General features: G+C 39.3%; 1 protein-coding gene across 1 annotated transcript in view; it reads right to left on the bottom strand.

Annotated features, from left to right (window-relative positions):
• LOC129279725 (pre-mRNA-splicing factor ATP-dependent RNA helicase PRP16-like) overlaps window positions 1–25,439 on the bottom strand; it is a 68,381-nt gene that overhangs the window by 16,514 nt on the left and 26,428 nt on the right. The window contains exons 8-12 of the mRNA XM_064095637.1: window positions 19,924–20,109; window positions 12,227–12,385; window positions 11,593–11,823; window positions 10,027–10,188; window positions 1,026–1,172 (exon numbers count right to left, since the gene is read on the bottom strand). Coding sequence (XP_063951707.1) covers window positions 1,026–1,172; window positions 10,027–10,188; window positions 11,593–11,823; window positions 12,227–12,385; window positions 19,924–20,109 — 885 coding nt within the window. The remainder of the gene's footprint in view (window positions 1–1,025; window positions 1,173–10,026; window positions 10,189–11,592; window positions 11,824–12,226; window positions 12,386–19,923; window positions 20,110–25,439) is intronic.

A 25,439-nucleotide genomic window follows, 5' to 3' on the forward strand; every position in this document is an offset into this window, starting at 1 on the left:
ATGGTAATTCAACAAATACCCCCAACATTGCCAAAGTTCATTGACCTTAAATGACCTTTGGCCTTGGTCATGTGACCTGAAACTCGCACAGAATGTTCAGTAAAACTTGATTACTCTTATGTCAAATTTTTATGAATCAGATCCATAAACTTCCAAAGTTATGATGGAAATTCAACAAATACCCCCAACGTTGCCAAAGTTCATTGACCTTAAATGACCTTTGCCCTTGGTCATGTGACCTGAAACTAGAACAGGATATTCAGTGATACTTGATTACTCTTATGACCAAGTTTTATGAATCAGATCCATAAAATTTCAAAGTTATGATGGTAATTAAACAAATACCCCCAACTTGGTCAAAGTTCATTGACCCTAAATGACCTTTGACCTTGGTCATGTGACTTGAAACTCAGGCGGAATGTTCAGTAGTACTTGATTACCCTTATGGCCAAGTTTCATGAACTAGGTCCATATACTTTCGAAGTTATGACGAAATTTCAAAAACTTAACCTTAGGTTAAGATTTTGATGTTGTTTCCTCCAACATGGTCTAAGTTCATTGACCCTAAATGACCTTTGACCTTGATCATATGACCTGAATCTCTGGCAGGATGTTTAGTAATACTTGATTAACCTTATGTCCAAGTTTCATGAACTAGGTCCATATAATTTTTAAGTTATGCAGGTGAAACAAAAATATGACATCATGAAAAAAAAAATCTTACATGATAATGGGCGTTCAATATGAAAATAATGTTTTTGCGAATAATTTCGCATATTTTATTCATAATAAAAAAAAAAATTTATTTTGGGGATTTTTTAAAATTTTATACTTTATATATTTTTTTTATTATGAATAAAATATGCGAAATTATTCGCAAAAACATTATTTTATGTTAAAAAGATGTGCATGCCATATTTCGGGGGGGGGGGGGGGGGGGTCCTCAATTCATCTCAAATAGCCAGGACCTTTTCGGGTTAATGAAGCTGAAACCTAATAGCATTGTGATAAATGAAAAGTCTTACCTCTCTTAGTAGACCAAAAAGAACATCAGTATTGAGTGATCTTTCATGGGCTTCATCCATAATTACAGCACTGTAGTGATCAAGATCTGACTCACGTAGTGACTCTCGCAGTAGAATACCATCAGTCATATATTTGATCAAGGTTTTCTGAGACATGAAGAAAGACATGAATGTCATGGATGACATTGGGTTGTTAATCGCTGATGTGGTCTACGGTACACCATGTGGAGTGTTATAGAAACGGTGGAAAGAAGAAGAAAAGGAATTGGATAGGCGAGAAAGTGGAAATTTGAGAGTAGAGTATTCTTTTCTTGAAAATAGTCCTGAAAAGGACTGTAAACCAGAAGAGATTTAATGAGATTGAAGAAACAGCTTGAGTAGTAGGCTGGATGAGGAGTTGCTGGCTTGAGTCGGCGAGTAGAGATGATGAGTAGAAGCAGTAGAGAGAGTTGCTTGCTTGAGTCGGAGAGTAGAGATGATGAGTAGAAGCAGTAGAGAGTCTCTACTGCTTCTACTCATCATCTCTACTCGCCGACTCAAGCCAGCAACTCCTCATCCAGCCTACTACTTAAGCTGTTTCTTCAGCTTGAGTCAGCGATTGTACATGCCACCATGCAAACCTTCAAACAAGATTGGGTTGTTAGTAAAAATTTCTTTTGAAAACAATCAACAAGTTTCATTTTAATCTGAAGAAACTGTAAAAAATGGAGTAAAGGAAATATAAGTGAAACAATGCATACATCACTCCATCTAGCAATGGTTCTAAAGCTGATCTTAGAGCTATCATTTAGTCCATTGAATTAGTTATTAAATAATATATTCAAGAAATAAAATAGTAAATAACATTTACATGTAACACTAAGTTAGTAAATAATATTTAATATGAAGTTATACTTGTAAATCTGAAAACTTTTCTTAAGAACAAGCAATTTCATTTCCTTCCAATATATCTGTTCAGAACAAGTATCATACAAGTATTGATATTCACAGAGAAATGTTCCTGCATATCTATTTCATATGATGCAGAGCACCCCCGGGGGGCCAGTCAAATATATTGCTGTACACACGCGTGACCAAAAAAACATGTTTAAAGGGGTGTTTTTTCAGTTTTGGACGCGGGCCGCGCGTGCACTTGTTAAGGGTATCAAAAATACCAATTTAAGAAAGGGGTAGTTTCGAAAGACTGGTCAATCGTAGGGTCAAACGCATTTAGGGTATGGTTTTTTTTTCCAAAGCTTTTTTTTAAGACTAGCCAAACATGTTTAGGGTATGTTTTTTCCCCCAAGATTTTTCCCTGGGTCATATTCTGGCGACATCTTGTGTAGGGGCCAAAATGTGTACTAATAAAGCCCGCAAAAAAATTGTTTAGGGGGTTATTTTGCACACAGAGAAAAACTTGTTTAGGGGGTGTTTGGAAATAATTTGGCCATGCGTGTGTACAGCAATACATATGAAATTTGACCTTAATATCAACAAATTTTACTTACTATTGGAGCTAACCACTTGAAATAAGATTAAATAAACAAATATATAGATAAATAATCCTCTAGATGCATGCTAAATCATGAAAATACTTACTGATTTTCTTATTTACGAAATAACTTTAATCTATTGCTATTCATCGACATGAATGGCTACACCGAAGACAATAACATACAAAATTCCTTGCGTGCCATTCTTCTCCCCCGAGCGGCACGCCCAGTAACTTATGCAAAGAGACTCCATCATTCTCTTAGGAGCAAGAACACTGAGACATGTTGATATGCAAGGTGAGGGGCCTGTGGGAGGGTTTAACCCTAAAAAGACTGGGGGGGGGGCTGATTCAACCCCCCCTCGATATTTTTAGCGATAAATCTGTAACGCGAAAAGCTGGCGCCGCGCCGTTCCATGACTTTTTTCTTTCAAGTCTTGCGCAACTTTTGAGACCAAATTTGCGACGCCCGGGTACTTCGTTCCAAAGTTACGCAACATTTTGTAAGTGCATGTCGACCCGAAATTGCTCAAAAACGCGAATTTGTGTACAAATCCAATGCAAATTGTGTTTTTAGCCAAAATTCATAAATGTATCATTATTTTCAATTTTACTAATCAAACTCAATTAATTTCATCTTGTTTATGGTCAGAATAAAGTAGCGGACGATTTCCATTGAAAAAACAATAAAAAACAAAAAGTCGAAAAACAAAGAAATACATAAGAAATTTAAAAAACAATAAAATACATAAGAAAAGAATTGTGATATTGAATGTTTTTAAAAGTACATTTGATCAGAGTCCTTCATAGAGTCTGTGAATAAAAAATTAGCTGTTTAGAGGCCTTATTTAGTTAATTAGAGCAAATCTTTGATTTTACGCATAAATTAGCATAATTAATGAATTATGAGATTTTTCGGAAAATTTCATCCTACAGTCTTAGAGATTATGCCATGGGTAATGCACGTGCCAATTTTTGTCGCGATCGCACGGTCGACGGCCAAGATCATAGGGGGGCTGAATCAGCCCCCCCCCCCCCCCCAGTCTTCTTAGGCATCAAAATAGCCCAGTCTATTTAGGGTTAAAGGGCCCTCAAAAGTCGTCAAGTGGAGAAACCTTGAAAAAGAAGACATGACGATCCAATACTCATGGTACTGCTGAACAGAACGCTACAACAAACCAGCATGAGAGGGAGTCGCGAGACGCTGCGCTGAAAGGTTCGCTTGAAAAGACAAGGGCTGAACAGAATAGGTAACCCACATTGTCTAATTGACAACCCTTTCGAAAACCTGGACAGGACATCAGGTCTGAAGGGGAGTTAGGAAACTCCAGTGAACCAAGCACGATCGATTAGTTCTAGACAAAAACGAAGGCGTAGGAATCACTAGTCGAGAATAATATAGTATTATATAATAATATAAAATAATATAATAATAGTCCAGAGTTGGGACTCACTGGCTTTCGGCTAAGATTATGCCAAGCCGTATCAACGCAAACGAAAAGAGTGCGAAACATTACAGATACCCCCTGTGCAGGGGAAGGCACTGAGAAGCTGGCCTCTGTCTCATTCGCGTGAGAACAGAGCACCTGCGACTTTTGGTTGAGAGCTGTGGCAAGCTGTTCTGTTTTTAGCGGCCCAGAAAAAGGGCTTGGAACGACCGAGAATCTCTGGTTGGAGAAACCACTCGGAGGACAGTCAAACGTGTCGAGAAAACACGATTTGAGTGCCATCCTGTCGGTTTATGTGAGACACAACAGACTTACTGTCTATGCGGTTTAACACAATCCGGCCAAGCAGCTTAAGCTGGAAGTGTCGGGGGGAGTTGAGCACGGCTCGCATCACAAACACATACATCTGTGGCAGAGCGAGCAGCTGGGATCAGACCCCCTACCCCATCTCCCCCGCACTATGACCGCCTCCGCCCGAGGGCGAAGCATCCGTGGCGGGCGTGGGTGAGGTGTGAAGTGGATTGACCAGAGCCACAAGCGGAGTGCGGGTCTTATGAGGCTAAGCTGCAATGGATGTCCGCCGAACAGGGGATCCTTAACTGCAGTGAGTCTACGCTGGACTGATGGCGAAGAAGAAGCCTCTGTAATGGCTTCATGTGACAATCTAATAAGATGTCGATTAGAAATGCCATGTAGCCCGACAGTCGTTGCCAGACACAGGTCCTCAATAGGCTACGTTCCCAATGGGAACGAGCGAGGTAATGATCGGCCCGACCCTGAAGACATTAGGGTCGGGTGGACTGGCTGAGAATGTCTGTCTCCTCGCCCTAAAAGGTGGGCGAAGGGGTAGATCAAGGCAAGGATAAAATCACCAATCACCGTCTGCGACGAGAACCCAGTTTTTCAGTTAAACAACAGCCACAATGCTCGGTTACTCCAGTAGGCTGCCACGGCGGTGTTCACACGGGTGAACACCACAGGCGCTGGTCGCAGAGCAAACGGGAAGGCCTGATATCGGCACTGAACTTAAGTGTCCTGTAAGTCGCGGGAGGCAACAAGGACTGATGCCTCAAGCGACGGGAGGATGAGAGCCCAGGCTTCCATTTGGCCGGTAAAGTGAAGATCACTTTCATGTTGGGGCTCATCCTCAGTTGGCCCAATAGTTAGGGGGTCACAACGATCAGGGGTAGACAAGATATAGAAAGTCTGTTACCTTCACAATCACATCCTCTCCGGTTGCGTGGCGACTATGGTCGCAATGTACCGCTGGATGATGGGGACGGCCTGCGAGGTGAATCAAATGTGCCGAGTGGAGAGGCTTCTAATAATAACAAGTGGAATGCCTCTGGCCGTCTCACCTGCATCACGCGATTCAATATAGCAGCAGTGCTGATTTTGAAAACTACTATAACTCGCACAAGATGTTCAGTGATACTTGGTTACTCTTATTTCCACGTTTTATGAACTAGACCCATACACTTATAGAGATATGATGGTAATTCAACAAATACCCCCAACGTGGCCAAAGTTCATTGACCTTACATGACCTTTGACCTTGATCATGTGACCTGAAACTCGCACAGGATGTTCAGTGATACTTGATTACTCTTATGTCCAAGTTTCAAGAGAAAGATCCATCAACTTTCCAAGTTATGATGGTAATTCAACAGATACCCCCATTATGGCCAAAGTTCATTGACCTTTGACCTTGGTCATGTGACCTAAAATGCGCAAAGGATGTTCAGTGATACTTCATTACTCTTATGTCCAAGTTTTATGAACTAGACCAACACACTTTCAAAGTTATGGCGGTAATTCAACAAATACCCCAATTTGACCAAAGTTCATTGACCCTAAATGACCTTTGACCTTGATCATGTGACCTGAAACTTGCACAGGATGTTCAGTAATACTTGATTACTATTATGTCCAAGTTTCATGAATCAGATCCATAAACTTTTAAAGTTATGATGGTAAATCTACAGATACCCCCAATTCGGCCAAAGTTCATTGACCCTAAATGACCATTGACCTTGGTCATGTGACGTGAAACTCATGCAGGATGTTCAGTGATACTTGATTAACCTTATGTATAAGTTTCATGAACTAGGTCCATATATTTTCTAAGTTATGATGACATTTCAAAAACTTAACCTTAGGTTAAGATTTTGATGTTGATTCCCCCAACATGGTCTAAGTTCATTGACCCTAAATGACCATTGACCATGGTCATGTGACATGAAACTCAGGCAGGATGTTCAGTAATACTTGATTAACCTTATGGCCAAGTTTTATGAACTAGGTCCATATACTTTCTAAGTTATGCTGTCATTTCAAAAACTTAACCTCAGGTTAAGATTTGGTGTTGACGCCGCCGCCGCCGCCGTCGGAAAAGCGGCGCCTATAGTCTCACTCTGCTATGCAGGTGAGACAAAAAAGAAGTCAACTCACCCGGCGGACACGGTGACTGTGTCAACTGTTACTTGCTGCCACACAGAGAGGGAGCGGTGGAGACGCCGGCAAACTTGACCCCACATTGTGGGCAGTCTATCAATTAGACTGTTTGGGCTTGGCTGACGGCCTGGCGCAGCCGCCAACTCCTGCCCCTGCCGCCACGCTAAAGTTTTCCGGTCATCTGGTGTGGGCTTGCTGACCCGACGGGGTGGGTGTGCCCAGGGGGCAGGCAGTAAGGCATTAAGGTGTCGACAGGTGGGAGGCCTACGGCTTGAAAACAAGCCTGAACCTCTGTATGCAGCCGTCAATCTTCATCAGAGATGTGGCCACTACTCTCCTCCGAAGAGGTGTTTATACGAACGGGAAAAGCCCTGGATAAAAGCCCTGAATGTCCACTGGAGGGATATATAGCATAGAAATAGCTGATTCTCTCCAAACTTTCGGTGCAGTTGTAGCAAAGATGTTAACCACAACCATTGTGCACCGAGCAGCGGTAGCATACATGTAGCAGTACAAATCAAAGGTAAGCTATCGACCGCCATGAGATTCAGCTCCGATATTGGTTCTCGTCAGCTCCAAGGTAAATAGTGAGCCCGACTGCTGAGCGGGTATGCTCTTATCCGAGAGCTGCCCTCTCTAAAGCGGTGGCCGCTGGAGAACGGATGCCTATACTAGCCCTGACTCTATAATAAGGGGCTATCTTAACTTCTATATAGAAGCAGGGCGGTAGTGTAAGAGATTCTTCCCTTCAATCTACGGGTCCGCTCCGAGGGTAGATGTGAGGGAGTTACCGCTGAGAGAATCGGCGCCATGAAGAATTCACGGCTAGACTCGGGAGCCCACCAACAGACTGGAGTGAATCCAGAAAATCGGATGCACCTGCATATAAACTGGAGTTACCCATGCAGGTGAGCGGGCTGGAGAATCAGATGAATCACTGACAGCTCCCAGGGTGCGGGCTGGCGGGTGTCAGCTTGGTACACGACACCGGTGATTAAAGCTGACAGAGAGCGTGGGGGGACAAGCCCGCTCTGCTCGAGGGTGTGCTAAAGCAATGGAAGATAGTTACGCTGGGAATAGCAGGGTACACACGCACAGGTGAACGGGGCAGCAATTTCATAGAAAAGGCTGGCAACTCTCCGATGAGAGAGATGGCGTGAGTCTGTTTGATTAGCTCGGCGCCTAAACGGTGGCCAGGACTGACAGAGAGCGTGAAGGTATAGACCCGCACTGCTCGGGGGCGTGTTGACGCAATCTTTTAACGATGCATCGCCCAGCCATCAATTATCGGGAGCCTGTTGACATGGTGGGGCTGAGACCCGTATGTCGGTAGCACCTGCATACTAATGGGGGTCACCCTAGAGGGTGAGCGGGCCGGCGGCTCTTGAGAGAGATGGCGGGTGTCTGCTTGAACCGTCTGGTGTCTTCAAGGCAGCTAAATCTGACAGGGAGCGTGGGGAAACAGAACCGCATTGCTTGTGGGCATGTGAAGCAAGACAAAAAATATTGCAACGCCTAGCCATCAGTTATCGGGAGCCTGGCAAAATAATGGGGGTGAAACCCATATGTTGATAACACTTGCTTACTAGTGGAGGTTTCCAATGCAGGTGAGTGGGCTGGTGATTCAATGAAATGTCGGCAAGATGGTCAGTGTCTGCTTGATCCGCTCGGTGCTTGACACAGCAGCTACAGCTGGTGGGGAGCATGGGGATAGAAATCATTGTTGCTCGAAGGCGTTCTGAAGCAACATATAGAGTTGCGACACCTGGCCATCGGCACAAGAATGAGAAAGGAAGGTCTGCTTGGGTTAACGGGCTAACATCCAAGGTTTTCTTCTTCTTTTGTGGGCTCCGCTGGGGGAGCAGAAGGCACAAGAGACCCGAATCTGATCATGTCGCTCAGGCCCGTGGGCGCAGTTCCACCCTCCTGGGCACGTGGACGCAGCTCCACGGTTACATCCTTATCAGATTATCGTGGGCTCAACATGTCAAGCTCCCGTGTCTCTAGCGACTAGGGGCTGGTAGCCCTTTGCTGATGTTCCCTGACGGAGACTGACAAAGCATCGAGCCTAGTCAGTGTCGGGAAAAGGTCTTGTTGGACCCGATAGCGAGTGGGTCAGACAGCCCTGGAGGAGTTGAGGTTTTCTCTATAAGTACAACACTCCCCATATTAGGTTCAGGTCCCGACAAGGGATCCTTGGCTATCACCTTTCGGGCACGTGACCGCGGTTCCATGGTTCCACCCTATTCGCTTGGGCATGAGGACGCGACTCCACAGTTCCACCCTTACTTTTCTCAGGGCACATGGATGCGATTCCATGGTTCCACCCTTTTTTTAGCCCTACGCAAAGGGTCTCACTCTGTTGCCCCCATACTCACCTCTGCTGATCACGGGAAAGGTATACCAGCCTGGTTCTTCCCCAGCGGCAGATGTGGGATCATCAAGGGATCAGTCAAAATATCCTCATCTACCTGGTAAGTTCTTAACCTGAAAGAACAAAGTGAGGGGCGAAAAACAAGAGGAAGGGCGGGGAGGAGGTGGACAAAACCAAGGTCCCCTTAAGAAAATATTAATAATAATATTAATATTTCAGATAATTAATTTAGGCGAGCTGAAGTTGTAAAAATTAAGCTGGACAAGAAGATCAATTTAAAAAAAAATCAATTAAACGAAACAATGACTTTAACTAAGAACAAGGCTCTGATTTATAAGTCAACAAGACAAGAAGCCCACCTGAAGAATTTTAAAAGTTAAGATGAGATAACATCGCTAATTAATTAATCAATTAAACAATAGAAGGCTTCGAGGAACAAAGGTCTGAAGACAATCCAAGAAGACCAACTGAAGGAACTGTAAGAAAAAAAATTTAAGAAGGGAGTAACCAATTAATCACATGGATTAATTCAGTAAAGTAATTTGATAACAAAGGGAAGTTAATAAACAATACAACAAGATTGAATAAAACCCTACCGAAGAAACAAGATAGTACCTCTTCATAAGAGAGACTGGCAGTTTCAAAAGAAAATAATTAATGGCGATGCCATTAATTGGCCAACTCCACCTACATGTACATAAGGGGGAGAAGGCAGAACAAGAATTAATTCAAGACAAGGCGAGAATAAAAAATTCAAGACGAAGCAAGAAAAAATTGCAAGTGCAGCGTCGTGCACAATCACTACCAATGCAAGGTGAAAGAAGTGCGAGAGATACGGGAGAGGAGCTATCGAGCTCTCCGCCCGTGCGAGCGACGTGTAAAGGCAAACACAAGCTCAAAACGAGAAGTCCAAAAGAGTCTTAATTTTTTTGAAATACTCGAGCTAGTGTAATAAAGTTTGATAGAAAACCAAAAAGAGTCGCATAGGAATCAAAAACGTCTGCTATAGAGCAACCAATCATTAAATTTTTAGGTTGGTAAGAGTACCTATCTGTAGATGTCCGAACTCGGTGAGTGCGAAGTGAAAAAGAGGATAATGGAGTCTCCTTGCATGAGTGACTGGGCTCAGGGGGAGATAAATGCCGTGCAAGGAATTTTATGTGTTATTGTCTGCGGTGTAGCCATTCATGTGGATGAATAGCAATAGATTAAAGGGATGTATCCCAGTTATTGATAGTAAATCTGTAAACTTACATCACTGGTGACATCTTCAAATCTGATGGCATAGCCTACATCATCTCCTAACGAAACCTCCATCTCTTCACTAACTCTCTTAGCCACTGACATAGCAGCAACACGTCTTGGCTGAGTGCAACCGATCATACCAAACTTGCTATACCCATCCTCATGGAGATACTAATTTGAAAAAAATAAGGTAAAATAAAAATTGGTGTATTTGAAGATCAGATTTTTTAATAATAAGCCAAAAAACTTGACACCTTACAAATCCTGATTTGAAGGAAAAAATATGTCATGAAAACATAATTATATATGGCTGGAAGGAGTATTTCTTTCCCAATAAATTTGATACCATATTTATGTCTTATATGTTAACGATTGGATAATCAGTAAGTGTTCTTTGCAGTGATGTAATCTTTGGATTGCTCCAAAGTAAAACATGACTGCAATGAACAAATCCAGATGCCAATGTCATAATCTTACATGAGTAAGTAAACATGTTTGCAAATCCCTTTTCAATGAAATTAAATTGAGAATTCATACTAAAAAGTGTTTATTAAACAATTATAATATAAATTATTGAAAGGGTGTTTTGAAATTCAACCACTGAAGGATTATGACATCATTGACATCTGGATTTATTCAGTGCAGCCATGCCTTACTTTGGCGCAAATCAAAATTCAAGTCACTACAGGCCTTAACCAATATGGAATTTCATTGCTGATCTGATATTTTTCCTCCCTGTATCTGCAAATACCGATACGATGTACAGAACTAAAGTTAGAGATACAGTAATGCAAACATTTGTCAGCCTGGCTGCTATAGCTACACTATCTTTTCTTCAGAAAAGTTTGGAGACAATCATAACTTCTATGCAATTTTGACCTTACCATGTGACCTCTGACTGCACCATGACATGCAGGTCTCCAAAGTTCATCTACCATCCAAGTTTGATTCAAAAGTGACTAACGGTTGTGTCATAAGAGAATCTTGCACGTAAACTTTAACATTGACCTGAAAATGACCTTTGACCTTACCATGTGACCTCCAACTGCAGCATTACATGCAGGTCCCATAAGTACATCTACCATCATAGTTTGGTGGAAAAGTGACCAACGGTTATGTGTCATAATGTTTGTGATGGACAGACGGACGACATTTGGATCCCCTAGTCTTGCCTTCACCTCTTGGTGGGCAAGACAAAAATTGCCCATTGGGACAATAATATGGGGAAAAAATATTATGACCTCTTTTTTTTTTTTGGGGGGGGAGATCTTGCAGAATGAACAAGCGTTGCTTTTTTATGCAGGTTCCCTCATATTTCACCATATTTTAAATTGTCTTTTATTTCAAATCGCTGTTTTATTTAATTTAGTGAATGATGCCATATCTGATTTGTACACCATGTTAATTCTTCTTCTGTTATATTGTTTTTGTATTACAATGTATGTTCATAATTATGTGAAATGTGTAAAATAAAGTCAACTATCAAAAACTTTCTTCACTTCTCACTCCCTTATTTGGCAATTTTTTTTTCAACGAATGGATCCATAATCCACCAGGGTCTGTTATGTAACCTACCTGAGTGAGTTGAGTTGTTTTACCAGAACCTGTCTCTCCAACAATAATCACCACACTATTATCTCTAATCACATTAAGCAACACTTGACGAACAGCAAACACAGGTAGGTATTCACGCTGCTCCCGTATTGACTTCTGCTTAGCAAAGGCACTTGATGCTTCAGTTTTCTCTTTCATGTGATCAGCAAACTGCTGCTGGGACTTGTAGTTAATATTCTCTTCTTCAGTTCCCTTTAGAATAAACAGAATATCAAGAATATCAACATGGTCTTAAAAAGAAAGAGGATATCACAGTAGTAAGTTCTACTGTAGAATTATAAAAGTATTTTATATCTACAGTGATGCAGATGCAAAATTATTTAAAAGCACACAACATTGCTCAATAGATAACACAATATATTACATATTTGTTTATATATAAAGAAATCATAGGAAATGAAATCAAATTCAAGAGGGGGAATGGCGATAGAAAGAAAGAAAGAAAGAAAGAAAGAGAAAGAAAACAAGATAATGTAGCTACAAAATGGAATGATTAAGCTGAAGAAAAATAGAAATTACTTTAATTGCCAAGTGAATTGTTAAGGGAGAGAGATGAGGGCAGAAGGAGATATTGGATTAGATGAACTAACAATACCTTTTCATCTTCCTTTTTGACCCCCATGATATCTCCAAGTTTAGTACCAGCTAACTCCCAGTGTTTATGCTGTGCTTTCTTTCTCTCCTTCTGTTCTCTATGTTTCTTCACTACGTTGCTGCCTTTCCGAGCAATCTGTGCCATGTCAGATGTATTATCCTACAAGAAGAATTTTTTTTAAATATACATCTGAATTGCTTTATCTTCATTATAAAAGAAGTTTCACACTCAACCAGGTCCATGGCACCCAACAATAACATTACAGTATACTTGTGCCATTGGCAGGGTCTAATCCATAGACAATACAAACATGAAACATAATACCATACAAAGATACCTACATAAAATAGAATATTAAACTTATAAGACTTAAATTTGAAGAGAGTGGTAGGTATTAATCAAAAGATGGAAAATATACTCTATATTATAATAAATTATAATATTAGTTGTCTTCAACATGATGAAAATAGTTGTACATTTGAATAAATTGGAATTGAATATCATAGGCACTGTAGCCGATATTTTAAAAGGAATATGGATTTTGAATATAGAAATATAAATAAAAAGTTAAAGAACCGGTAAATAAAACATGCAAAATTGATGATCTGATGAGGACTCTTAAAACAAAAGGTAACAGAAGGAAGAAGGTACATGTAGGGTCGTTTTTTTCTACAGAAATTATTTCTGTTGAATATTTGTAAATCTCGTCTTAATTAATCATGATGTTTGTTACTATTTTTTTGTGGTGTCAAGTTGGAGTTATATGCCCACTATTGTCCCTTAATCCATTGCCAAAGCAGCGTTATAATCATATATTAACATCGTAATAATCACTAATGCAATTTCATTTTAATTGCGCTAACCGCGACTTTTGACACTGGATAATGTAGATAATTTTTCCGCGCAATTTGTAGTAGTACATGTATATATGTGAGGGTCTCTGCTACACTGGCACCATATTTAGGGATTTTTGTGTCTTTTATTTTCTCCAATATCTGATAAATTATAGCTTATTTAGTGTTGAAAAGGGATGGGGAAAAAATGTGGAGCAAGTAGGAAATGTACCGATTCGGATGGGTAATTTTCATGTCTTTTTTTTGGTTGTTGTTGGGGTGCGCCTTATGAACGGGTGCGCCGTACACACAGAACTGATACAATGCGCACATATCCACTCCAAGGAATGCTCAAGGCACCTGACAACATAAATTCAACATAATTGAAAGCTCAAACGATAACTTACCAGTTTGAAGCTTGAGCTGAATTTTATGAGGGAGTTGAGAGAGGAGATTAATTGGGATCCAGCCTTGCACATGCGCACTCATTCTTCGGAGCATCAAAATGTGATCACTGATTAAAATATCAGCTATCATAATTCAGCTGATACAAACGAACATTAGCATTAAGTAACAGCAAACTTTTAACAATGATTTCCTTTTAGAAGGAGGGAGAGGAGGTTAATTAATCTCTTCACTCAACTCCCTCATAAATTTCAGCTCAAACTTCAAACGGGGAAGTTATCGTTTGAGCTTTCAACTTTATTTTGTTTGTCTCTAGAGGAGACTAATTGAGATTTTGTAGCTCAGCAAACACATTTTGAGTTGCACTGTCCGCAAAAAGACATGGATGTGCAAATACAAAGAACTATGAAAACATGTACAGAAAACAAGTTTTGTAAATACATTATGTTAACAATACTACTGTTGTAGAATTGCTTGTGAGAAATCAGTTTCTCCATTATCAGCAAGTGGCTTATTATAAAACTGCTGGAAGGTTCTTTCCCTTGACCATCCTGCCTGGTTCATGATGCTAACAAGTGGAATGCCTCTGGCCGTCTCACCTGCATCACGCGATTCAATATAGCAGCAGTGCTGATTTTGAAAACTACTATAACTCGCACAAGATGTTCAGTGATACTTGGTTACTCTTATTTCCACGTTTTATGAACTAGACCAATACACTTATAGAGATATGATGGCAATTCAACAAATACCCCCAACGTGGCCAAAGTTCTTTGACCTTACATGACCTTTGACCTTGATCATGTGACCTGAAACTCGCACAGGATGTTCAGTGATACTTGATTACTATTATGTCCAAGTTTTATGAACTAGACCAACACACTTTCAAATTTATGGCTGTAATTCAACAAATACCCCAATTTGGCCAAAGTTCATTGACCCTAAATGACCTTTGACCTTGATCATGTGACCTGAAACTCATGCAGGATGTTCAGTGATACTTGATTAATCTTATGTATAAGTTTCATGAACTAGGTCCATATATTTTCTAAGTTATGATGACATTTCAAAAACTTAACCTTAGGTTAAGATTTTGATGTTGATTCCCCCAACATGGTCTAAGTTCATTGACCCTAAATGACCTTTGACCTTGGTCATGTGACATGAAACTCAGGCAGGATGTTCAGTAATACTTGATTAACCTTATGGCCAAGTTTCATGAACTAGGTCCATATACTTTCTAAGTTATGCTGTCATTTCAAAAACTTAACCTCAGGTTAAGATTTGGTGTTGACGCCGCCGTCGCCGCCGCCGTCGGAAAAGCGGCGCCTATAGTCTCACTCTGCTATGCAGGTGAGACAAAAATGGGCACACTTGCTCTGATGGCTGCCGATGTTGCAGCAGATCTTGTTGAATGTGATTTGTACAATGAAGTATCAATCCCGGCACCTGCCAATGTCACTTTGATCCATCTTAAAATGGTCTGTGATGAAACTTTGCCATATGACTTAGTATGACAAACAATAAGCGATGTCGTGTCTCGCCCACTTTTGAAAGTAACCAGAAATATCGTGATTTGCGAGGGCACGCAACAGAATTGTATCAGAAGTTCATTGTAAAATAACTAGGATGGAATAACATTTGTCATATTCATGAGTCTTGCACGTAAACTTTAATGTTGACCTCAAAATGACCTTTGACCTTACCATGTGACCTCTTAACACAATAAAAGGAAGGTCTCCTAATTACAGCTACAACCCAAGTTTGGTTCAAAAGTGACTTCCGGTTGCGGAGCTATGTCATAACAATGACCTCAAATGACCTTTGACCTAACCATGTGACCTCTGATTGTGCCGTGATATGCAGGTCTCTGAAGTACATCTACAACCCAAGTTTGGGTGAAAAATGAAATACAGTTGCGGAGTTATGTGTCATAAGATAGTCTTGCACATAAATTTTAATGTTGACTTGAAAATGACCTTTGAACTTACATGTACCATGTGACCTCTGACTTCACCATGACATGCAGGTCTCCTAAGTACATTTACAACGCAAGTTTGGGTGAAAAGTGACTTGCGGTTTCAGAGTTGTGTGTCATAAGAGAGTCTTGCATGTATACTATAACGTTGACTTGAAAAATGACCTTTGAGCTTACCATGTGAACTCCGACAGAAACATAACATGCAGGTCTCCTAAGTAATGTACATCTACATGTACCACCCAAGTTTGGGTGAAAAGTGACTTTCGGTTGCGGAGTTATAAGTCATAAGAGAGTCTTACACGTAAACTTTAACGTTGACCTGAAAATGATTTTTGACCATACCATGTGACCTCTGAACACAAGAACATCCAGGGTCCCATAACACAAAGCTCAGCAATGATCGTAGAACATTTTTCTATGATTGATTGCAATGACTACAATGTACAATCAATCGTGAAAATCAAGTGTACGATCAATCGCTAACCTTTGTGTTACGGGACCCAGGTCTCCTTAGTACAGCTACAACCCAAGTTTGGTTCAGAAGTGACTTACGGTTGCAGAGTTATGTTATAAAAATGACCTCAAAATGACCTTTGACCTTACCATGTGACCTTCGACTGCAAAATAACATCCCGGTCCCCTAAGTACATGTACATCTACCATCCAAGTTTGCTTGAAAGGTGACTTACCGTTATGTGTCATAAGAGAGTCTTGGGCGTAAACTTTAACGTTGACCCGTAAATAACCTTTGACCTTTCATATGACCTCCAACTGCAGCATTTCATGCAGGTCCCCTAAGTACATCTACCATACAAGTTTGGTTGAAAAGTGACTAACGGTTGCGGAGTTAGGTGTCATAATGTTTGTGACGGACGGACGGCATTTGGATCCCTTAGTCTCGCCTTTACCTCTGGAGGGCGAGACAATAAGCAGGCGGCGATCCGGTCCTCTGATAGACTCGGTCCTTTTCATATATGCTCGTAGATAATTAACAATTCATAGCCGCCTGTCTGGTGGATATGCCTTCAACTTTATAATGAAACTATGATGACCTGTAGCGGCTGCACAGATACGCTGTTAGTGAAGGTGTTGTTAGCGCTTACAAGTCACTAACAAATCAGGAACTAACACCATGAGCAAAATGAATGCACAAGTAGTGCCGTTAGGCATAGGTGTTGTTTTGTGGGTTTGAGCCTTATAGTTAGGCAAAATCTTTGACGTACTACAGTGTATAGTCATCTATGTGTGGATTGATACAATGTAAGGGCCTTTATCAAATAGGCTCAATGTATTATTCCCATTAAACTTGGACTCGGATTTGCAACATTGATTCTTACTTTGTGATGACATTGTACTGCGGTGTTACTGAATTCTGATTATTTTAACCATAGGTAGGTCCATGTTTTAACAGAATTCATAGACCTTGGCATCGATGAAAAATTATCTATTAATGGCAAAAATCAATAATTGTTTGATTGGGGGGGGGGGCTATATAGGTTTGCTCATAGAGTGTAAGAATGACTTCTGTCTATGGAGGTGTATATAGGGACGCAAGATGTGTAGTATAGTCATACAAACAATTGAACATTAATACAAAAAAGAAAAGAAATGAATTTAAAAATATATGATAGAGTTTTGCAAAATATATATCATATGTACTGTACGCAAGCTGATGATATAATTTCCCCACTTACAGATTTGTATATATGAAATTATGATCATTTAAACTGAATTTGTCCTTACAGTGGAAAGTAAATATGACCAACGCTTCAGTAATCATCATGACCATTGACAAGTTTTACATAGGCGTACCTGTAATGTTGAAACATAAATTTACCAGTTCACAGTAAAATCAGGAAAAGGCCGGCTAATGAGGTATGGGACCTTTTCTATTTATGACATGAGATTCTCTCGGTAGCGATCCTGAGATGCTGGTGGTTTTCTTGTCGCTAAGACTTATGACTGTCTGCAGCCCCTGATAGGGGACTTTCTGTCAAAAAAAAAGGCCTGTAAGGAGCACCTGTTTGCGGGCGATCACTGGGGGAAGACTACCCTGCAGCTTTGTATTGATGTTGGAGGGGAAAAATGTTCAGCTCTGTAAGGGTGGTAGTTTGCGTGAGCTCAATAATGGCCAAGGCCTGCTTCTGAAGTTATAACAACTCACCCAGTAGCTTTCTGTTCTTTAGACATGTATATCACTCACTTTCCTAAATCGTCCCCAAAAAGGAACTTTGTGACCCAAATTGTTGGTTTGCACAGGTGGCTGTATGCTGCGTTCATGTCAGGCTTTATTTGTTCCTTGGGTAAGGCATTCATCTCATAATTCACGTTAGACAACAAGGCCAATGCATCTTGTTGAGAAGACAGGTTGCCTGACGAGATTGTGCGAGTGAAGGCAGTCAAGCCCCTAGTGAGGGACTTCTTACCCCTAGCTAGCTCGAGGTCTCTGCTTCTTTTATCCCTGTCTGTTCAAGGAACTTTTCTTCTAATTTATTGTTCATCATGAACATTGTTGAGCTAGCTATTTCTTTTTCAAGAGGAGGTCCCTCATCAGACTGGGCAGCAAACTTGGCTGCAAACGTGAAAATAATTTTTGGCAATGTGGATTCTTGCCCTGTATCCACTTTATTCTCCTGAGAAGTACAGGGTGTACATGAAAACTCATCGTAATCAACATCAACAGGTTGTGCATACGGCCTTGATTGACATGATTGGTATGGATTAATGTCATAAGTCAAATCGTCATGATGAGCTTGGTCAGCGTAATGTTGGTCATAATCTTCCTCCGCTGGCAAAGGGAGAGCACCAATGAAACAGCTAAGCATGGATTCAAGTGTTGTTAAATGATTGTCAACATCAGTCCAGTTTTTTTTCTTCCTCCCATGGATGGGATGACTGCTCCTTTTTTAAAACTTGAAGTTGCAGCTGAAGATCCGCTATTGCTGTCTAGCAATGTTTTGTTTCTTTTGATCTTTATCAGACTTCTTCCCACTTACGGAACTCTTAAGCTCATGACTTGTGAGGCTTTTGGAGGTGGGTGTGCTCGTTGGGTGCTTAAACCCATGGTGGAGCACACCGCCGCTGGAGTTTCGGGGGTTGAAGAAGTCCCGGTACGGTTGGAGACCTGCTGAAATCAGCCAACTCCTGATCACGAGACTTGCTCGAACTCATGAGAGAAAACGTAAAAATATGATTCCAAATTGCAAGAAATTATCACCTTGCCTCAAGTAACTACTGAAAATAAATATGAATAGTCCGTTCAGCTAATATTTGTTGCATTTTTTAAGAAAAAAAAAATCATTTTTTCTGTAACGGAGTGTTGGCTCATTTGGTAGAGCGTCCGTCTCACAACCGGGAGGTTGGGGGTTCAAAGCCCGGCCACGTCAGACCAAAAGATGTTAAAAGACGGGAGTTACTGCGACCCTGTTTGGCGTTCAACAATTAAAGGGGTACAGCCTCGTCGAACTGGCACTGCACAGCAGCTGCCAGACCCACGATCAATTGGGCAAAACAAATGTTCAAAGTATTTAATTTCTGATGTCTATTTCGAATTAAAATATGGATGGATGGAAGAGTGTAACAGGTGTTTGAACCTGCTATTTTGGGATGAAGCGATAAGGAGTGTGCATGTGCGAGACAGGATCTCAATAAGTCTCCTCTTGAGACGAACAAAATAAAATAAACAGTAAATTAGATAAATATTAAGTCATACATGAGTAAAAATTACACTGTAATTCATAGGGAGAGGGGGTTTATTGGGGTACATGTATTAAATGACATTATGAGACATGAGTTAGGTTTGAAGTTTGTTTGGAATGACTGAAGAGAGGATGAGATTTGAACTGTATAAGGAAGTGATTTCCAGGAGTAAAGATAGACAGCTGGCAGCCGTCTGTTTCGAGGAGTTTTTTAACATTTTTTTTTTTTAAATTCTCCTCGTACACAGACGGCTCGCTAGCGTGCAGCCACCATTAGGGGACTTGCAATGCAAAATCCCCCCGTCGGGGCTCTTCAATTTTTGTCTTTAATGAATAAAAATTTTGAAAATTAACGTGACCAAAATGCAAATTAATATTCCCTCTTGGCATTAATTGCCCAAAAACGGAGAAAAATCAAGTTAAAAGGAACAAAAACAGTGACTTACCTCGGCTGTCGCGCAAATTCACTTCCCCGTTTTATCCGATATTAAGTACATAAACATATGGCCATTGAGTCCCCTGTACAGATCGCGCTAGAACTTCGGTCTCTGTATTTGGTGAGTGAAGCCAACGGAGTTCAGCTGAACAACCAACATAACAGAGACCGAAGCTTTTGGTCTAGAGTAAAGAATGCTCTGTTACCCAATGTCATTTTTGTTCTGGGTTCTATTAGTTTGACGGAAATAGATGAGTGAAGACAGGCACAAGCATTAGAAGAGGGATGAATGGAAGAGGAAATATAAGACCAATGGTCATTTGGAGGTGAGTTCACAAACTTACCTTGACAGGTATAACAGGTTCTGGTTGCTTGGTGAATACTATCCTACCATCTAGGAAGGGAGGTACTATGTTGTGAACTAAAAGATGAACCCTGTTAACAGTCTCCTCATCAACCACATCCTCATACTCAATCTGTTGGACAACTCCACTGGTCAATAAACGATTAGTCTCCCATTTATCATTGTCCTGTGTTTCAAATGAAAAAAAAAAAATGGTAATAAGTATGCATCAGTCACACAGATGGTCCATATATCAATTTGGAAAACATGCCCTGAGTCATGAGTAGTTACAAAGTATTGTTCAAACCTTCTGAAATCATTCCACTTAATTTGCTCAGAGCAAATTGTCACAAAGTGCATTTGTTATTCATTTTAACTTATATGAAACAGGGCACAGAAAAAACAATGATGCAAAAAAATTAAAGATAGATTGCATGCGCACAGGCTTCTGTGCTGTGCTGAGTACATAAACTATAACATCGAATAGTAACATTGTAACAATTCTGGGTGCCGATTATCCAAATAATAAAAAATTTATCACACATTAAGGTATATTTGATCACTATATATCATCGTTCTCATTTTCTTCTTTTTTTAGTTCTTTAGATTGAGAGTAAGAGATATACCAGGATACTATACCTTAAAATTAACAAGAGCAATGGTTTTGATGGCATTAACAAGTGGAATGCCTTTACCAGTCTCACCTGCATTATGCAATTCAACATAGCGGCAGTGATTACTTTGAGAACAGATGTAGAATTATTATTTACAAAAGAAAACACTCATATGATAATGAAATACTATGTCCACTGACCAAAAATTATATTTGACCATGATCATGTGACCTAAGATGTGTGCAAAACAATCATTCATACTTGATTGCCCTTATCTATGTTTCATTAACTACATGTGCAGATCCATAACCTTTCTGAGTTATGATGCCAATTCAACAAATACCCCGAGCATGGCCAAAGTTAATTGATCTTTATGACCTTTGATCTTGGTCATGTGACCTGAAAGGCGCACAGGATGTTCAGGGATGCATGGCTACTCTTATGTCAAAGATTCAAGAACTAGATAAAAAAACTTTTAAAGTTAGGATGACAATTTCACAAATACCCCAACATTATCAAAGTTTGTTGACCCTAAATGACCTTTGACCTTGGTCATGTAACCTGAAATTTGCACAGGATATTCAAGAATACATGGTTACTCTTATGTCCAAGTTCCATGAACTAGATCCATAAAATTTCTAAAAGTTATGACATTTCAAAAAACTTAATTTTGGTTAAGATTTCAATGTTGACGTCTCCGCAGTCAGAAAAAAATGGTGCCTATAGTCTTGCTCTGCTATGCAGGCGAGACAAAACTGAGTTAATTAAAGATGTCATACATGGAATTGTAAAGCCACTTGTTCATATTTTCTATTAATCTTTCTATTCTGAAATTGCACCAGAAAGAATGAAAATTGCAAAAGTTGTGCCAATTTTTAAATAGGGTGATACTATATTTTAAATAATTATAGACCTATCTTGTTGCGGACATCTTTTTCGAAAATGTTAGAAAAACTGATATATAAAAGAACAGTAACATTTTTAAACAAGACCAAAATATTTTCTAAATTCCAATTTGGTTTTTGTAAAAAGCACATCACTACACATGCTATTTTACATTTTGTAGATAAAATAGCTCAAGTGTTAGATGACCACCATCATAAAATAGGTATATTTTTGGATTTCTCAAAAGCTTTTACTACTGTTGACCATGAAATACTTATTAGAAAGCTGTCTCATTATGGAGTCAGATGCATCGCCCTTTAATAGCTGGTTCAAAAGCTATTTGACTGACAGGAAGCAGTAGGGGAAGGCGGGGTAAGTTGAGCATAGGGGCAAGTTGAGCCACCACCCCCAGACCAATAATGAATGAGTCAGACATTGTGGTGGTGTCATGTATTGATGACCCATTACACAACCCTTAACCCAAACACATTGTTTTCAACTTTGAAACAAAAAGTAATTTTTTAGAGGGAAAAATACAAATTTCAGCAAAAAAAAGTAAAAAAAGGGTGTGAAATAGATAAGTGCTGTTTACCAGCACACGTCTTTGAATATAATAAAGAAATAAGAACAATATTGTTAGTCCAGGTATGGATTCTCATTCTTGTTATAGTCTTTTAGATGATGGATGCATATGAAATGTGTGGATGTGAAAATATTGCATTAAGTTCGGACTGGGGTAATTTGAGCCAGCCAACATGGGGCAAGTTGAGCCAAAGTAATTCTTATGGTAATGTATAATTTGTTTGTTTGTTTGTTTGCTTGCATTTATTTCTGCGTTCAAAAACACAATACAAAAATATTTACAATTACAATATACAAAATAATTCACAATATAAACAATGTAGTCATATTACATGATAAATACAAATAAGAGTGTGAGTATAAATTAATCTTTTATAAATGTAAACATATATATATAATGTAATAAATGAACGCAGGAGACCACCATCGTGAGCGGTTAGGCTTGAATGGATGGCGGCCTCATAAAAAGATTCGTGACTTAGATTGATATTTACTGGTCAAGTGGGTGCATTGCAGGTGCAGGTGCTGTATAGCAGTTGAGTAAAATCAGAATGTTAAATAGCGAATGTTGATATTTGAGTGAATGTTTTAATTTGGAGCGAGGGGTTGATAAGATTGAATGATAGTTTTCTTTAGAGTGGCTTTTAATGAGTATATGGTTGAACAAGTTTTAATATTGTTTGGAAGATCATTCCAAATGTCTGGACCATGATGTCGAATTGATTTAGAGGCAATTAACAGTCTGGGGTTAGAGAGATGAAAGTTTCCGGATATGCGTGTTGGGTAAGTATGGACAGAACTATTAAATTTAAACATGTTATCAAAATAATAATAAAAAAAAAACTTAAAAAGCCATTGATATGCAGGCAGAAAGGAGCAAATTCATATGACAATTCTTTTACTTTAAGAGGATGTTAGTATTTATAGAGAATTAGCCAGTGAAAAGACTTAAAATAAAGAATGACATGATGGCTCTTCCCACATACATTTTGTACATAGTTTTTGTGGCTAAACTTACTCAAGAAGTTGGCACAATTTACCCCATAGATGGGGCAAGTTGAGCCATTTGACATCGTTTTTTTTTCAAAGGTCACAATGACTTTCAGTGTGGGGGTAGAAAGTTATATAAAGTTGAAAAATATTTCCCAAAAATCAAATCTAAAGGCTAGGTACTTATTTCTACAATATTATTAATCATATCAATTTTAACATGCAAAATGCAAAAAGCGTCACAACTTACCCCGCCTTCCCCTATGTATCATTGAATGGAATTAACTCTAGTAATCAAGCTATATCATGTGAAGTCCCTCAAGGGACCCTTCTGGGCCCCCTATTTTTTACATTATATATCAATGATTTTTATTATTCATCTGAGGTTTTGTCATTCATTTTTTTGCGGATGATTCAAGTGTATTTTTTTCTCATAAAAATTCTTAAGTTTTGCTAGAAACTGTTAATAAAGAGTTGAAAAATTTCATTTTGTGGATACATGCAACCAAGGTGTCTTTGAATCTTCAAAAGACAAATTATATGCTTTTTAGTAATACCCTTAAATACTTACCTGGTGGGTATTTAATAAAGCTGTTCGTAACTTAAGAGCAACTTTAAGAACGACTGGTGAACCTTACTCATGCGCTAAATAATCACCAATGAACATAATTATGGTGAACATCATTTCATACAAGGAAGAATTACCAGTCGTGCTTGAAGTCGATCTTAACTTAGCTAGAAATGCTGGTGTAATCCATAAGTTAAGACATTTTGTCCCACAAGAAATTTTGCTCATTTTGTATTCAACTCAAATTTTTCCTAATCTTCATTACAGAGTTTTGGCATGGGGTAAGTCACTAAAAACCCAACTAGAAAAGATACCTGTCACTTAAAAAAGGGTGTTAAGAACTGCTTTCAAAGCAGATTACCATGCACACACTAATGTTTTGTTCTATAGTAATAATCTATTACATGTAGAAAATATCTATCTTCTACAGTTAGGTTTATTCATGTATGATCATTAAAGTGGTACACTCACGAATGCATGAGTGAAATTGTTTAGAAAGAATGTTCACATTTATAATACTAGGCAGGCAACTGCACAACTGCACATATGCCACGTGTAAGAACCGCCTTTGCTCTAAAAACACTAGCTTATACTGGTCCGAAGTATTGGAATTCTCTTCCTATTGATGTAACTTGTTTTAAACTGAAATTGCTTTTACTGAGTAATTTTGTTGACAATAGTTAATGTAAATATGATGTCATATGACCTGCTTCTTAATGATTATTATTATTATTTTCTTAGCTCTGTTGTCTATCCCCTCTTTTTCCAGGCTGGCCCTTCAATATTCATTTAACCAACTTTCCAACTTCCCTCTTGTGACTTTTTTTTTTTTTACCTTTCTCTTTTTCACTCCTTTTCTTTCTATCTTCCTATCCCCTACCTGGGACTATAGGCAAGGGACTTTTTTTCCTAAGCCTTTCACTTTTCTTGTTCCTTTGTTTTGTTTTGTGTCCACTTTTCTCTCCCTCTCCATCCTTCATCCCCCTTTTTACCTTTTCCTTTTGTAGATATCAAAATCTCCTTTGTACATATGCCCTTACCCCTCACATAATTTATGCAGTTCTGTTTTCTTTTCTGGGTAACTTATACATGTACCTTTAATCTATCTTAAACTAGTTAAAAAATTCATACCATGTATTCTCTTTTGGGGGACCTTGCTTTGACAAGCTTAGCTTCTTGAAGGTCTCCTCCTCTTTCATGACAATCATGTATATATTATGAATATGATCTCATCTTTCTTTACAGATTTCAAGTGTGTGCGACAATCGATGTACTTAAAGTATTTTCTTGTATGATGTTGTTAACTAATGTTATAAACGTTGTGAAAGAAGAAATAAATGAACCATGAACCATTCCCTCATATGTTGCATACACAGATACAATATGTATCTAGTGTATCTAACATTATCATCTATATAGAGTATTCTAGTGATGCATTAAAAACGCGTATTTTGGTCTGCATCAATTGCCCGTGCAGTATCAGAGTGTATCCCTAAAAAGGACCGAAATCCAACAAATATCCCATAGGCTCCTGTACAAAATTTGCTAAGGAGTATGAGAGCTTATTCAACACGTTAGGGCACGTGCGTGAATGCGTGAAATATACAACACGTACAACAACGAAGGCAGGCGATGGGCAGCATAGGGCACAACTTCGCTCGATGACGTCATAATAAACTACATGCAAGTGGCATGTCAACGACCAAAATTGATCATATGAAGTGAAAGTGGCATAATGTGATAAGTGATATGACTTGTTAAATCAAATTTCTCCCTCTTTTTTTTTTTTGGGGGGGGGTGGGATAGATGATATTATATTGGATGCGTTTATTTCATGAAATATTTTTCCCAAACTCTTGGAATATTTCTTGTATTCCA

The sequence above is a fragment of the Lytechinus pictus genome, chromosome 2 (assembly GCF_037042905.1).
Source record: "Lytechinus pictus isolate F3 Inbred chromosome 2, Lp3.0, whole genome shotgun sequence".
In the NCBI taxonomy this organism is placed as follows: Eukaryota; Metazoa; Echinodermata; class Echinoidea; order Temnopleuroida; family Toxopneustidae; genus Lytechinus; species Lytechinus pictus.